At 47.4% G+C, this 17,207-nt stretch overlaps 1 protein-coding gene across 1 annotated transcript in view; it reads left to right on the top strand.

The window, feature by feature from the left end:
* Positions 1–17,207, top strand: part of DSCAM (DS cell adhesion molecule) — a 759,593-nt gene that overhangs the window by 696,172 nt on the left and 46,214 nt on the right. Inside the window, exons 24-28 of the mRNA XM_024120069.1 lie at positions 322–485; positions 2,104–2,202; positions 5,063–5,251; positions 6,835–7,125; positions 10,626–10,802. Coding sequence (XP_023975837.1) covers positions 322–485; positions 2,104–2,202; positions 5,063–5,251; positions 6,835–7,125; positions 10,626–10,802 — 920 coding nt within the window. The remainder of the gene's footprint in view (positions 1–321; positions 486–2,103; positions 2,203–5,062; positions 5,252–6,834; positions 7,126–10,625; positions 10,803–17,207) is intronic.

Genomic DNA, 17,207 nt, shown 5'->3' with positions numbered 1-17,207 from the left:
AAATTTAGTTGTCCCTGTCTGATCTGGTCAAAATGACACGTCTGCCACAGAAGCAATTCCCACTGGGATACGACAAGCATTGACCTGTGCAGCCAGAAGCCAGGCCCTTCACGCGGACCTCGCTTCAACACGGCACTTTTTACAAAGGACAAAACTCAGCTATGTGACTGTTTCTGTCGTGTAATCATCGTTTAGTTCTTACTTAATATAACCTTCCAGATGGGTTGTTTGCTTCGGAAAGAGTGTTTATGCTTTTCCCCAACCTCAGCTAACTTGGATGGTAATTTCTTTAATCTGCGCCTTTTTCTTCCCGTGAGGTAGTAACGGGACACCCAGCCTCGTAACGGTTGATGGGCGGAGAAGCGTCTTCAGCAACGGCAGCTTCGTCATCCGGACGGTGAAGGCGGAAGATTCTGGCTATTACAGTTGCATCGCCAATAACAACTGGGGATCGGATGAAATTATTCTAAATTTACAAGTACAAGGTACCACGTTTTGGGACTCTTTCTGGTGCTGCCTTTTGTATGTATGCCTGTGTGCAAAGAGTGAACAAATTTAAAAATCAGCCTTAATAGAGAGCTAATTGCTACTTTCATATTACGAAAACTTGGACGTTCATTTTGGAGAATATAATTAAACAAATCAAAGTAAATAAAAAGCAGTCATAACCTGAGAGATAACACCGTTTACATTTTTTCACATAGGGAGCCTAGTCTCATTTGTCTTTAGGTGTGCATTGCTGAAAAAGCCCTTCTTAATCATGTCCACTAATTGCAGGATTTACTTCACACGTGTATAAGGGTAACCCGGAAAACACCAGCAAGAAAAAAGTCTGAATTGAGGTGTTTTATGAGTGCTAATTAACTGAATTGTCGTATGCAATGTATATTAAAAGGACACTAACTAAAACTCTGTAGGGCATTAACGTTTAATTGTGTATTTAATACAGTGTATGTAGTTTTTCTTGATATCATACACTAAAAGTACATGACAAATTTAAGACTGTCAAATTAAAATCATGTGTAAAATCCCAGACGGCCACTGACTGGTTTCAAATTTAGATGCACAGTGATATTTTATTCGTAGAAAAAATCAAAGTGTAAAGTCTCCGGATTTAAGTGCTATCACATTAATAAATCACAGCAGGTAAAAACTAACACCAGTGTTGTCCTCAATGGGAGGGGAAGGAAGGGGAAGAACTGTATATTATTTGTTAAATCATGCAAAATTGATCTGGAATTTCCAGTAACTTGAAGTCAGGACATTTCAGGGCATTTTTGGAGATAGACACTAGATGATGACTCTAAAGAGATGAATCCATTTTTCATGGCTTTGGGTTAATATATCCGGCTTCTCCTGGAGGAAAAGAGAAGGACATTTTATGAGAAGCTTTCTATATAATTTGGATAACCCTTCTAGATTTCTTCGGTATTGCTGTCTGCAGAGCTAATCCAAAATACTACTGAGGCCCACTGATTAGAAGTGTGTGTGCCTCAAACCTTGTATGACTACTCAAGTTCTTATGTTGCCACTCAATGGCACGCCTTTGAGTTCAGAGTTGAGTGTGTGTGTGTGTGTGTGTGTGTGTGTGTGTGTGTGTGTGTGTGTGTGTTGCCTCTCGAGCAGGGGGGGACGTGCAGTCGTGGAAATGTTTGCAGTCTTTTTCCCACTAGCCAGGCTTCCTCTCCCCGGTTCATATCGCTGAGAACTGAAAAGCTAAGTGGGTGCCATTTATCTTTCCCACTTGAACCATGGCTGACATTTAGAGTAAAATAAGGCATGGATCCTTAGTAAGTTCACGGAAGATTTCGATCAGTGGTGAGCAGCTCAGAAATGTAAGGAATCGGTGAGGGAATGAGGAAATAAATCCAAGTAGAAATGTGCTTGAATTTTCTTTAAATAACGAAATCATTCTGTTCCATCTCTTTAGCCCAGGATTTCAACTCGATAGACATTTTGACAGAAGTGAATTGCATATTTTGTCAACCTGAAACACTTATTTAATAAATGGCTGTTAAAAAAATCATTTGGTAAATGACTGTTAAAGAAGACTGAAGATGTGAACAACTAATTCTTGTTTTCTAAAAACTGTTTCCTCCCTAGTTCCACCAGATCAGCCTCGGCTTACAGTTTCCAAAACCACCTCTTCCTCCATCACCCTTTCATGGCTTCCTGGGGACAACGGGGGCAGTTCTATCAGAGGTAATGAGAGATAGGTGGCCCACAACAGCTCTTTCATTGTCATCATCCACGGAGAGATAAGTGACACGTATTTATCCAGGAACCGTTATGTGTTAGTTTCTTTCTCCCCCAAACTCATCACATAATTAATTCTTCCATTACCTATGCAAGAAACCACACATCTATTTTTATGGTATTTGTTGAAACTCACCCATTCATCCAAGGAATCCCATTCACAAAATGAGTATCATGCATGCAATCTGAGTGAAATATTAACACATGCAAAAAAAAAAAAAGAAAGGAAAAACAAATGTGGTCATCTCTTCCCCCAAGATGCTGCACTGTGCTTCCTCCCCATGTTGTCAACGCTGTACCATCCATTCAGGTACTCAGTGCTTCAGTTAAGTAACCACAGAGACTGTTCTGACTTAGAAAGTGCTGAAAGATGGGAAGCGGTCTATGTGCACAAAGCTTTTGCGATTAGCACAGAGTAGAAAAGAATTAAGGGAGTTTATACTGAAGGAATGAGTTAGCGTGATGGTCCCAGCCTCAGTGGCATTGAGAGAACAGTCTGAGCAAGTTGTAGACCAAGGGGAGAGAGAGAACCCAGAGTAGACTGAGGTTGCACGGGATTAAGGAGCCGGGGTACAAAGGGGGTCGTAGAGCAGGTGGGAAAGGATGACGGATAGAGTTCTACGGGCAGAGGACATCCCTCTTCTGAGAGAGGAGGAGGGCGAGAAGACAACAGGAAATACAGGGGCGTCTTAGGATGAGGCCAGTGGTGTCTGGAGCCGTCTCCCTCCAGCCCGTGGGAGCAAGTTGCCGCCCCTCTTCCCAACTTTGCCCTCGGCGACCACGGCCCGGCTGGGGATATTTACACACCACAGAAATCGGAAACGCTACCCATCAGGGCTTTTTTTTTCTTTTCTCCCAAGAGCCAGTTGTTAAACATTGATTAGCACTCCACTGGGCGAAGGGGAGGGATCTTCCGGTTTTTAGCGAAGAGAAAGGTGAGATTATTTGTTTTGAATAGTTGGATGATTGGGGTGAGGATGTGCTTGTGGACTTGAGGAGCGTGGGAAAGATTTGTAACAGCTGCCGTGGGAAACGCACAGGGAGACATTAATCGAGAAACAAAGCCGTTGCTAAGCGTGAGCAAGGCCCCAGCTGCAGAGAAGTAGCACAGAGCGTAGCGGTCACAGTTATCACGGTTTAATGAGTTGCTCGAGTGATCTTGGACAGTGGGGCAGAAAAGTGGATCACGGGTCACCAAAGCTGGTGACCGGCAGGGTAAGTGCGGTCAGAAGTCACAAGAGTGAGTGAAACCAGGCTCCTGGCTGAAATGATCTACCAGGGGTTCTAGGCTAGGCGGAGAAGCATTTTATGAAGAAAAAAATGGGCCACCGAGGTAGGAGTCCAAGGGACCCTAGGACTCCAGGCTCAGATGAAAGGAAGTCTTGGTGCTGTAAGTGTGAGATCGTGGCAGAGGCAGCACAGGAAGGGTGTCGGAACAGAAGGTCTTAGGGTTGAAGCCAACTTTAGTAATGAAGGGTTTCCGGGCAAAGGCGACCAGGGGTCCTTGAAGCACAGGGGTGGCCAAAGCCATTGACACGGGGGTTCCCATCTCCAAGAGTTAGAAAAGCTTCCTAGAAGTGGTTTAGATGAAGGAAATGAGAAGGAAAGCCCAATCCCCCCGATGCGTAGGGCACCAGGGAGGTGGCGAAGTCAGGATGGGGTGGTGGCGGCTGACCCAGGTGCATCACTCACATATCAGGCGCTGAGAGAGCTGTCAGGGCTGCAGATCAAGAGCACAGAAGGGAAAACGAGGCTGAGGAGGGAGAAGGGACCCCAAGGCTGCAGGGGGCGGGGGGGAGGGCAGGAGGAAGCCAGTGGGATGATACTGACCGTGGCTGCAGAAGGAGGGCATCAGAGATGGGTGATCTCATGCGAGGCACGTGGAAAACGCTTACTGCTACCAGCTGGGGGTTCAGAGGCTCTGCAGCGTGGGGGTGAGGTGTGCTTTCGTCGCTGGTGTCAAAAATGGAATTCCATGGGCAGGAGGGAGGATGCCAGTGTGCTGGTGTAAGGACACCATGCATCAGGCCGGCCAGTCCTGGGCTGCCTGGATGTGAACATTTAGGAGACGAGGACAGAGCAGACAGGATACGTTTGCCCCAGGAAGGCGGCTGGGGTGACAGGGCTGAAGGCGTAACAGGGAGGGATGTCTCCGTGATCACAGGAGTGCAGGCTTCAGGTTCTGGCGGTAGGATTTGAATCTTGCTTATAAGACCCTCGAGTGGTCACCTAACCTCCCCGGACCTCAGTCTCTCCGTCGGCACTGCGGAGATCATAATGACTAATCCACAGGGTTATGCGAGGTGATGTGAGTAACGGGCTGTGGACAATGCCTGGCGCGGTCATTGTGGGCTGGGAGGGTGTGGCTGAGGAGGCTCCTACCCACCCCCGCTGATAACTTACCCCTTTTCCAGAGCTTTGGCTCGCTTAAAAAGAGCCCAGCTTCAGACCGTGCCCATCCACAGGCACTCGGCACGTGTGCTCGCAGGGTCAGGCATTTAGAGATCCAGTATCCATTCCCTGCTGCCCAGTTCCACCTTGTAAAGGGAATGGGCAGAAAGTGGTTTTATCTTCCTCACGCTCTCCAGCAATCCCACCCTAGTAACGTCTGGCGTGGCCTAAACGCCTCATAATCCATATGTCCTCCCAGTACTTCTCCCAGCCTGGGTTCAGTTTCCTGGAATCAGCAAGAGCTCAGATGTTCCCTTCCAAAGATATGCAAATTCTGAGAACGCATCCCATACCGAGTGCAAACTTCTGATAGAAAGCACATAACGCTCTTCTGAGGATGTCTTGTTTTCTGAAGGTTACATATTGCAGTACTCGGAGGATAACAGCGAGCAGTGGGGGAGTTTTCCCATCAGCCCAAGCGAACGTTCTTACCGCCTGGAGAATCTGAAATGCGGGACTTGGTACAAGTTCACTCTTACTGCGCAAAATGGAGTGGGACCCGGGCGCATCAGTGAAATCATAGAAGCGAAAACATTGGGAAAAGGTATGTGAGCCTTCTTTAGTTTCTAGATTTCCTGTTTTCCAAACCAAAGGGGAGACTGGAGTCGGAAAAGATGCATCATACATTGACATGTTTGTGAGTTTGAACTTTGTGATTCCCCACGTGGGTCTGGCAGTGTTACAGGGTATTGAAAGAGATGGCCAGTCCATGCAGAATACTCTGGTTCTCTTCTTTCATTACTTCATTTGCAGTTTAAAGGAGGAGTGTCCACAGATGTAGAAAACAGACTTACGGTTACCACAGGGGAAAGGTGAGGAGGAGAAATAAATTAGGAGTTTGGGATTCACAGACACACACACGACTATACATAAAATAGATGATCAACAAGGACCTACTGTACAGCACAGGGAACTCTACTCAATATTTTGTAATACCCTATAAGGGAAAAGAATCTGAAAAATAATAGATAGATAGATGTGTAACTGAATCACTTTGCTCTACACCTGAAACTAGCACAACATTGTACATCGACTATACGTCGATACAAATAAGTAAATATATTAAAAAGAGAAGAGTGTCATTTGAAAATCAAGGGCTTTGGTGCCAACAGAAAGTTTCCAGGCTGAGTAGCCGTGAAACGTGCTCTTTGCCCTCTCACCTTCTTCTGGGGTGACCTTCTCCCTTAGTCACCTCACCCCCTTCCACCTGTAACTGTCACACTGCCTCGCAGGCCCCACTTCCCAGGTGAGAAGTCACCGGGGTAGACTGTTATCCTTGAGTGTGAGTCGGCTTTTTCTCTGAAAATGGACCTTCAGGGAGGCGAACCCCAGGGCAGTGACGTTCGGGGGTGACATTTGCAGCTCAGAAACACCAGCAGGAGGGAGGGATGTGGCTGCACGTGAGGGGGCGGGGAGAGGGTCTTCGTAGGTTTCCTCACTGCTGACTCTCATCCAGTGGCGTGGACCGGATGGCAGGAGAGCGAGAGATTAGAAAGTGAAGGCGTTATTTGGCTGCGGCACCTGCGTTTTTGGATAACGTGTACCAGGGTTCAGATGATGAGGGCTTGATGTGTGCAGAAATATACCCACTGGGTCCCTGGGCTCCAGTGTGAGCCGCTTGGATAGGAAGGATGCCTGCGGCTACTTCCCCAATCCAAGTCTGGCTTCTCTTGGGTCGGGTCCCTGAATGGACACGGGTCAGCCCAGCACGTCACAGTGGTTCCTTCAAAACCACTCAAGGGGGAGCGGCCCCTCAGAGCTACCCGGGAGGCTGCATCCTGGGCTTAAGTTCTCAGTTTTGTCTACCGAATAAAACATAATTCTCAACTTAAAAAAAAAAACAAAACAAAAAAACACTCAAGGAAACGCATACGTGAGAATAGCTTTGTTCTTCAGGGGGCTAACGCTAAGATCCACCAGAACAACCTCTACCCACCCAGTGTTCCCTCTCCCCACCTGGGGAACATTGGTCCGTAAATCCCTATGAAGAGTGGACAAGCGGCCCGTGACCCAGACTCGGACTGAGCGCCCGCCTGTGGGGAAAGCAGCCCAAGGGAAGGTGGGACAGCCTCGATGGCCTTCCCTCGCGTGCCCCGTGGGCCGACGGCCCTGTGCCCTCTCCCGCAGAGCCCCAGTTCTCGAAGGAGCAGGAGCTCTTTGCCAGCATCAACACCACGCGCGTGAGGCTGAACCTCATCGGCTGGAATGACGGCGGCTGCCCCATCACCTCCTTCGCACTCGAGTACAGACCCGTCGGGACCGCGGTCTGGACCACGGCCCAGCGGACCTCGCTCTCCAGGTCGTACATCCTGTACGACCTGCGGGAAGCCACGTGGTTCGAGCTGCAGATGAGGGTGTGCAACAGTGCTGGCTGCGCCGAGAAGCAGGCCAACTTCGCCACGCTCAACGACGACGGCAGTAAGCCGGCCGGCGGGCCTCCCTCCCGCGTCTCGGGATGTGTGCACGCGCCCGCCGCCCCCTCCCGTTTGACATCCATCCTGGGCACGGCGTGCCTCGCGCCCGCCGCCCCCTCCCGTTTGACATCCATCCTGGGCACGGCGTGCCTCGCGCCCGCCGCCCCCTCCCGTTTGACATCCATCCTCGGCACGGCGTGCCTCGCGCCCGCCAGTCCCCTTAGGCTTCGGGGCCTTTCCGTCTGCTCCGCCCAGGGCTCCCTAGACCAGGTACCCGCGTGACCTTGGCCGCGTCCCAGGAAAGAGGGACCGAGGGCCCCACGGGCAGCTCGCCAGGGAGTCTCGGGGCAGGAGTGGCTTCTCCTGGGGCTGAAGGCTTCTGTGCCACGTGGTTGTGTGTGCTTGGTCATGACCGTGAGCTAACATTGCTTCTGTTGTCTCCCTCCCCTCCTCCCACCCCATCCCAATCCACATAACAGCTTTCTTTTCTGCTCTCATTTAGCCCGTCAGCTGCATGTGCAAAAACAGTCTTCCATCAGTAAAGGAGCTTATGTTAGTCTCTGAGCAGAAATAGAGGCACTGATGGAAAGAGAATAATGTCGTGGGATGTTAGTAGACAGACAGTCACACACGCACACGCGCACGCGCACGCACACACGTGCATATGCAGTTGGCATGGGCTTTCTGCAAACCAGGTGAGGTATCTGGTGACATTTCGTTGACTGAAAATAAGTGATAGAAATGTGTATCCTTTTTTTGCTACGACTAGTGTAAGGGCCATCTATTGACGTTGAACAAATGGCACGCCCAGTGAAGCTAAAGGGTGGCGTGACATTGACCGTTCTGCAGTCAGGAAACTTCACGAAGTCCTAACTGGCAGCTGCTGATTTCTGCAGCCTTGCGGTGATTTTCACCCGCGGGAAAGGCGGTGGTTGAATTAGGTGCTGTGATCACGGGGTAAAACTGGCTGCCATCCATCAGGCAGTTTGGAGCTCCGGGCTTAGCTCCCTCAGAGACCCTGTCCGGTGTCCGCCAATCGGGCTGGACCACAGTACCGATGACTTACCCAGAAAGTCTGCGCCAGAGCTGACACCCCAACACTCTGTTCTTCGCTAGGCAGCCCAAGGGGTGTCCGCTCCTCTGCTTACGTGCACTTGGGATCTCGCCTAATCAATACCCTGGCAGGAGCTTCCTTGGAGCGCAGGTTATCCTGTTCTAAGAAAAGAGTGTACGTAAACCCAAGGACCCTCGGACACGACCAGAGGACGCTCCAGAGGTGTTGTAGACGTGGCTCCTCCCTTGGCCATTTTCTCCTGGACCGTCCTGGCCGGCCGAGGGCTTGTTCCTCCCGCCCTGGCACACTGTAAACCCACCCCTGAGTCTCCCACCAAGGCCATCTCCCCACAGATCCCCCCTCAGCCAGAGCCCAGGCTCGCCCGCAGCATTTGGGGCCTGGGTGGGGTGAAGGCAGGAAGGTGCCGAGGTGGGAGTCCTGGTGCTGGCCACGCCAGCCTGGGCCCCGCAGCTCCTGAGGCACCTGGTCCAGCTCCCGGACAGGGAGGCTCTCCTCAGAGGCTCTGATCCTCGTGGGCCCCGTCTCTCTAACCTTCCAGCCTCAATCACAAGCGACTTCACTCCAAGAGGTCCCGTCACAGGGCGTCAGCCACCGCAGAGCAGTGTGGACAGCTTGCTTTCTCCTCCAACATGGTTTCCTTCTTTGGTCTGACAAAATAAGGGACTTCAACCCTGACCATTTTCCCTAGCATTTAAGGGTCCCCCAAAGTCCTTTGCTAGCAGGGTACCCATTTGGGCAGGAAGTATATTTCTTACTTTAGACGACTGATGTCCATTCATTGCCTTACGACCATCACGCTCTGGTGCCCAGCTTCTTCGTAATCTGTGTGGTCCAGAGCACGCAGCTTCAAGGTGCACGTCCACGATAGGGTCACAGCTAATCGTTTAATTAGAAACCACTCGCGTGCAACATTTGAAGCTGTCATTCTTACTTACACAGTGCTCTGCAGATTTTAAATGTTTGTCTTCTAAAAGAAATATTCTCACTTTATCCAAGATCTTAGATTAAATCACGAAAAAGTCCTGGGAGCTACATTTAAAATTTTCTGAAATCTGAAATAATCTTATTACACTAGAAATAAGAATACATATGTATATTGTCCTTGAAAAGGGTTACCTTTTTTTTTTTGAGCTAAGCTTGTGGATATAAAGCTTTAATACCTTTTCTGTCACTTCTGCCTGAAGAATTTTTTTCATTTTAGGAACAGCAAACGTTGACGATTAGCTCTGTATCTGTCGATACCAGTCAGATTTCAGATTCGCCCGTGGCTTTACTTGACTCTTCCTTCCGCCATTTCCTCAGCCAGATGTTTCCCCTGGTCCGGTGTCATCTTGGTTCTGCAGGCCCATCCTCACCTGCATGCCCTTATGTGCCTCTTATGTGGGTTCTGAGCATTTGCAGACTTGGGTTTGCAGCCAAAACACTCTATATAAAGTTGGAAGGATGATCTTCTTGGCCTTAGCAGATAGCAACGGGGCCCGTCATTCTATTGTTCCTGCTCTACTCACTAAATGCAGGACAGGACTCTTTTTGTTCAGAGGGAAATTGTATTATTTTTGCATTATTTTTCCTAAATCACTGACTTCCTGGTCCTTGTTTTACATGGAAGATACAGTGGACTGGAGCATCTTACATAATGGTCGGTGCCAAAACGCAAGCCCCATAAAATGTGGGTGCCTGTGTTTGAATCTCTGCACCCATTGTATTAAGCCTCTGAACAGAAGGCAGCTTAAAGCAGCTCAGAGTTCAGTCTACTTAGGTGTTTCCTTGTAATTCTAGATAATCTGAATTTCAGAGCTTTACGTGGGCCAATAAGTAGCTCGCTTTAGAGACTTGGATGGCTCCCCTTTGAAGAGTTGGTTTTACTCTTATACCCGGAAACAGTTTTAAAAGTAAATTTGGCCTTACACCCGCGATAAAAAGCAAGTGAATGACCAAACAGAAAGAGATTTTAAGCTCCTTGAAGCAGGCTTATCTGGTACAGTCTCCCCACAGACTCCCTTCTGTCCACTTGCCAAACCCATCGTTCCTTCTCTGATGTGCCCTTTTTCAAACAGCCCCTCTCGATTGTGCTCTGGGTGGCACTCAGCTCCACGTAAACGCGTGTGGCTTTTTTAAGCGCCCAGCCTGGACCGTATGCTTTCAAGTGTCTGCACCCAGCAGTACGTTGCCAGATGAAGTCCCTTTCCCAAAAAAACAATGTGCCCTGCCCTTTGCACACACTCGGATTCCACGTCCCACAGAGTAAGCGTAGGAGGGGGGAGTGAGCAAGTCAAGGAATGAACGAGGACCCAGAGGAAGCGTTCCTCTCCTCCGCATCACCGCGGACGCCCTCGGATCACTCGCGCGGCTCTCGTAACCCGTCATCCCTAAAACCTCCGCCATGCTGTCGTCATTAACAGCCGCCTAACATCATGACCTGCTTTCAGGTACAGTCCCTCCACTCATTAAGTCAGTTGTCCAAAGCGGTGAAGGGCTGGCGACCGATGAAGGGCTCAAGGTGCTGGTGACCATCTCCTGTATCCTGGTCGGGTTACTGCTGCTCTTTGCGCTCCTGCTGGTGCTTCGGAGGAGGAGGCGGGAGCAGAGACTGAAGAGGCTGAGAGGTGAGTGGAGGCTCGGCCGCCCCCCGGCAAAGCAGGACACACGGCCGGCTGGGAGGCAGTCGGCCCCCCGCGGAGTGACTTACCCTCTCTGGGCCAGGTCCCCGCGCCGCCTGGTTCTGTGTCCTGTGATGTGCCGTCAGCAGGACTGCGGGGCCTCACGCGCAAGTCATGCAAATGTTACGACTCAGAAACTGAGTGGAAGCCAGGGTCTTTCAAGTCCCCAGCAAGGCAGGCAAAGAGAATGACTTTCACGAGGGTTTGCCAACCCCACTCTTGAATTTTGAGCCGCGGCCGCAGTGCCACCAATTACGGCCTCCTTTATTTTTATTTTATTTTATTTTTAACATCTTTATTGGAGTAGAATTGCTTTACAATGGTGTGTTAGTTTCTGCTGTATAACAAAGTGAATCAGCTATACTCCCTCTTGCGTCTCCCTCCCACCCTCCTTATCCCAACTCTCCAGGTGGACACAGAGCACCGAGCTGATCTCCCTGTGCTATGCGGCTGCTTCCCACTAGCTATCTGTTTTACGTTTGGTAGTGTCTATATGTCCATGCCACTCTCTCACTTCGTCCCAGCTTACCCTTCCCCCGCCCCGTGTCCTCAAGTCCATTCTCTAGTAGGTCTACAGCTTTATTCCTGTCCTGCCCCTAGGTTCTTCAGAACCTTTGGTTTTTTCAGATTCCATATATATGTGTTAGCATACGGTATTTGTCTTTCTCTTTCTGACTTACTTCACTCTGTATGACAGACTCTAGGTCCATCCACTTCACTACAAATAACTCAGTTTCGTTTCTTTTTATGGCTGAGTAATATTCCATTGTATATATGTGCCACATCTTCTTTATCCATTCATCTGTCGATGGACACTTAGGTTGCTTCCATGTCCTGGCTATTGTAAATAGAGCTGCAGTGAACATTGTGGTCCATGACTCTTTTCGAATTATGGTTTTCTCAGGGTATCCTTTAAAAAGACCTTCCAGGTTGGTTCTGGAAACGAGAACTATTTTACTGCCGGGAAACGGAAATTGAGGGCTTTTGGTCCTGGGAAAGCGTTGTGAAGCAGAAAACACACACTCTGCTGAATCAGAAATTGGAGCTGAAGCTTGGTGTAAGAGTTTCGTTTTAACTAAGAAAATATAAGAAAGAATGGAAGATGAGGTCTTGGACCAGATGGGAGCCTTTGTCAGCAGCGCCGTTATTCCGAAGTCTGGCTCTATGGATTCTGTGCGACAGGGCTCTTCCAGCTTCTGGCCAACAGCCCTACCTGCCCTGGCTGTGCAGTCTGAGGCCAGTGAGTTCTTTCATATACAAAGCCCCGTGCAGGACAATGCTCTGAGTCCCTCCTCTTTACCTGTCAGGGTATTTAACCAAGCCGCTTCTTGGTAAAATGTATAGATAAGCTGCTTGCCATTTTAGTATCAGGGCAGTGAGGAGTATGCAACATCCCATGTATTCTTCAAAGTTGCATTTGAGGAACAGGCCTGGAAGCACTGTCCTTATAATATATCTGGGATATCCCCAGGCCTGGCTGGTAGACTTGGAAAACATTGACCTCTTGTGTAAATGCTTGATTTGACTGTAGTTCAGTTAGAACAGCAGAACATGGGGATATTTTCACCTGTCTTCAAGTAGCCAGAGCACTCCTTTTGATGGGACTCTAACCCATTTTACTATCAATATGCTTCTACTTGGCCAACAAATTAAAATATTTGAAGTACATGGCACTCCATCTGCACACTTTAATAGTTCTTCCGTTGACACCTTCTGTAGCCCGATAATTCAGATGAACCGTCAATCTCATTGAGGTACCCTTTCTGAATCACGTTCTCCACTTACCTTTTAATTTTGCAGATTCTCTTGAGTGAATCCTATATCCTAAGGGCCGTGCCAGGTGCTCGATGATGTACAAGGTGAAAAGAAAGAGCCTTCTGAACTTTAGGTTTAGTGTATGAGGCAGACGCACAGGCATATGTACCAGGAAAAGAGCCAAAATGTCACGAATGCTAAAACAAGCAAATCCTACTTAAGCACAAAAGAGGAGGCAATTAATCACAACTAGGGAGGAAAGCGGGGGGCGGGGGGGGGGCATTCAAGAGCTACAGAAAACAACACTACAAAAACATAATGTTGCCTAATCTATTGAGAAATTCAGTATCAGGTGAGCTGTGCTGGATTCCATTCACAAGTGTTCGTCATTAAAATACCAAAAGGACTTTTTTATAACCAACCCCTCTTTCACCGAAAACAGAAACCCATTGTGTGGACTTTAGGGACATCGTTATTGAGGTACCAAGGTGGCGTGTTTTTGTTGCATTTAGACAGCCAGGTCTAACTGGCTGCACTTAGAGGGCTATGGATTGTCCACATAACAGTCTTAAAAATCGACGGTAACATTTTCTCATCCACCATTTCTATTTGATGACAAGGGTTTGGCAGCAAATGGGTTAAACGTTGAGGGAATCCTTCCCAGCATCTTCCACCCTCTCCCAAATTCACCTTTTCTTTTTGCCCCTGGCCCCCATTGCTTACTTTTACCTCCCCAACTATTGTTTGATTTTCCTCTTCTACTTATGACTTAAGCACCTCAACTTCGTTCTGCTTTGCCAAGAGCAAGGAAAAGATGCTAAAGATGTTGCTGGCTCTTCCTGGTGCATTTGAGTTAGACTGATGGCAGGTGCGACATCCTTCCTTTTTGTTCTTAATAGTCCCTTGTAATTTAGCTATTGCTTTGCAAGGACTCTGTCCAGAAAATATCCTGGGCTGGCATTTTTATTGTCGGCGTCTCTTCTATTCGACACCACTATTTTGTAGCTGGTCTTTGTAAAGAAAGCAATACATCACATCAGCGAGTCCAGCCTTTCATTCCCCGGAAATGGTTTTGTTTTCTTTGTGCCAGAGAAGAGCTAGAGCCAGCACAAAGGTTTCAGTGGGACAAAAATAAGTGCTGTGGCAAAGAAGATGTATTCATGGGAGATGCTGAGAAGCAAAGTATTCCAGAGAAGTAGCTTGCAGGGCACAAAGGTATCTGCAGTCTTGCATTTTACGTGCTTAATAAAAGCTTCCAAATCAAGAGTCTGACAAGAGGGCAGCAAGAAGGCAAAATGATCGGACACCTAATTCTATCGCCTTCCAAATGGCAAGTTTTACTTTGGATGCACTGAAATATTTAATTCAACACACCCTCATTGATTATCTACCACATGCCAGGTGTAACATTTTTTAAAACCAACAGTAAAATTTTCTTATTAACCATTTCTATTTGATCACAAGATTTTGGCTAGGTCCTAGAGAGAAAAAACGGTTACTAAGATTCTGTCCCAGAATGGTCAGCAAAGGCTTTCAAGGGACAGACTCATCTTTCTTTAACATTGAAAACTGTGTCATAAAAGGGCAGAGCAAGTGACTAGGGCTGTTAAGGGGGAACCAGTGAAAGGCCAGACCTTGCCCCCAAAAGATCTTTGTCTTTTAGGCCTGAGGGGCCCTTGAAATGTTATGTTAATTAATAATACAAAATGTTTCCAATTCTCTCATGAGAAGAAAGCACAGCCACAGAGTTTACGGTAGTAGGTGCCTATCTATTAAACAGAGTTCATTAGTAGAATCATCCCGTTGCTACCTGACCCACATAAGGCACAGATCCTATCCCTGGGTTAGAATTAGTTCAAATATATTTACAGATTGAATGGCTTCATACAATATTTTATCGTGTAAAATAAGGACATTTCTAATAATATGTCAAAGTTGCCCGAGCAACCACTGATCAGGATCAAAACTGGAAATAAATCTAGATTATAGGAAAATACTGTAGGGTCCCTAATGAACACTGTAAGATCAACTCCCTGTCATAGACCTTGTTTGATTGCTAGATGCTACTCAGTGTTTTTAAGCAGGTTTGTTTCACCGTATAGACAAGCAACCTAGTGAATGCACCACATGTAAACGTGCTTTTATGTAAAAATCAAAAAAAAAAAAAAAAAAAAAGAAAGAAAATGGGACTCAAGCAATTTAGCCAACCTATATTCTTCCTTCCTGAACGCTTTACTAATTTTAGAGCCTAGTGACCTCCTAAAGTCTGAATTGTCTTCAAGTGCTACTACATTTTTTAAAAATCTGTAACCTTATCCAGGAGTTCAGAAGCCACATTTTGCTTTAAGTCATGCCCTGATTTTTCCCCACCGCTAGATCCTTTGAAGTGCAAGGTTATAAAATAAATCACCGTGATCCCAGCAGACACAACCTTATAAAAATTTGATTCCCATGTCAAGCAAACACGTCCAGGATCACTAAAAGCTTCCCACTCTAGTATGAGTGTACCCAAGAGGGTGCAAAGCACCAACCTGTGTGGGTCAACTGGCAGCGTCAAGCCAAAAAGCTACTTCCAAGACTTCAAAGAAGCTAAAGATAAAAATCAGTGTATGACATAAAATTTGACCATGTTTCTGGGGCAAAAGGGCCTTCTTCCCTTGAACGGAAGCCTATTTATTATTTTAAGCATGCTTTAGAGTGCATTAATATTATAAAGCCGATTAGTTCCAGGAGGCCGTTCTCAGAGAGAACGTGGCCTTAGAGTCCTCCACGGGCACAGCTGAAGGGGTGGGCCACGACTGTTTAATATTCCATTTATCTGCCCTGCAAAGGAGCTAAATCTCTCCTCATCTGTAAGACCAAAGCTTAGCTTGAACTTTAATAATCTAAAGGAAGAAAGGTGTGCATCTAGGAGCGCAAAGACCTTGGACTCAAGGTAGACTTGCGTAAAGATGGTCATGGCACTGACGCGTTGAGTCCTACGCATGCAAAGGGCCCCCGGTGCTCCTTAGTGAAGGGGTGGGAGGTGGGCACCCCCAGAGACTTCATTGCCCAGCTAATAAATGCCCAGTTTGGGGCTTAGATGGGATCAGAAGCCTCTACTCTGAAACTTTAGTTCTCGGCTTTGCGTTTTCTTCCTTCCTTCCTCTCATTTTTCCTTTTGACCTTCATTTTAAAAAAATTATCCTTTCAAAACTTCAAATGTGTTGTGGCAGAACTAAATTTTTAAAAAGGGGTTTCTGTATGTGAGAGTGGGGAAGCAAAGGAACAGTGAGATGGCAGCAGGGCCGGGCCAAGGGCAGCTGTGGAGCGAGGGACGGGGCGTGGGCAGGAGGGGGAGGGTTGGGGTCAGCCCTGGGCTTTGCCCTGCCCACGTGTTCTGTTTCATCCGTGTTTGTATTTGCAACTTTCTGAGATGGCAAGTCTATACGGTTTTCTTTCTGGGATATATATTTTGTCATGGAATATATGGAATCAGCTTTCATTTGAGCTGATGATTGGGAGGCCTATTTGCGACCGTGTAAAAGCAGATTTTATAGCCCTTAGGAATATAGCTACTTTATGAGACCCCTTTAAATTCCACAGAAAGCAGGGATTGTTGTGAGGGAGCTTGCAAATAAGAGCTTTTGAGAGATGGTAAAGCAGGGGGAAATCTGCTGCCCCCAAATTGGTTTTATGTTTGTGTGGGTGTGTGCTAGTGACTGCTCAGTAGAGGTACGAACCAAAGCAGATGCCATTCACTTAACTAGAACTTCTTCCGAGATGAAAATGTAATGATGTGGCTACGAATGAGAGCTCTCCTTTTTAAAGAAGCATTCGCGCGTGCACTCAGGACTGCCACAGCTGCAATGCTGGAGGCCTGTGCTGCCTTGTTAATAAGAACCCCTCATGCCACGTACAGACCCCACAGGAGCGATGGTCCACAAAGAACACGGAACCGGGGAGACGACACTGCCATGCTCTTCATCCAGCTGAGGTGCCTCTTCCCAAGAACTGACTGAACCGTGTATTAATTGACAGAGTGCTAGCACTTTCCATGCTTTCTCTCTTCTTCCTTTTCCATAACGCTTTACTATACACTATCTTGCTTTATTCTCATAATAGCCGTGCAAATAGGTGCAAATAAACTCGACACTGTTATGCTCTGTTTTGCTGACATGAAAACGGAAGGGAACTTGGAAATCACACATCAGTCAGGGAAGAATTAGCAGGAGAGCCGAAATCACTGTTGTCTACCCAGTTCTCTTTCTGTGAAACTTCTTTGGCTTTGGAACATTCAAGAAAGAAAGCCTGTCGCATCCATATTAAGCTAGTTTAAAAAGATGTATCAAAGAAACATAGAATTAGAAGATATAGTAACACAGAATCAATAGTGACTTTATAATTTTATATTTGCCCATCAAAAATATTTGGTTTATTTATTTTTTATCTCTATATTCACTACCACTCAGGCTCCCCTATATATATATATTTTTTTTTTTTTTTTTTTTTTTCGTACGCGGGGCTCTCACTGTTGTGGCGTCTCCCGTTATGGAGCACAGGCTCCGGGCGCACAGGCTCAGTGTCCATGGCTCACGGGCCCAGCAGCTCCACGGC

Source organism: Physeter macrocephalus, chromosome 8 (genome assembly GCF_002837175.3).
Source record: "Physeter macrocephalus isolate SW-GA chromosome 8, ASM283717v5, whole genome shotgun sequence".
Lineage (NCBI taxonomy): Eukaryota > Metazoa > Chordata > Mammalia > Artiodactyla > Physeteridae > Physeter > Physeter macrocephalus.
This window is presented reverse-complemented; position numbering and strand designations above follow the sequence as displayed.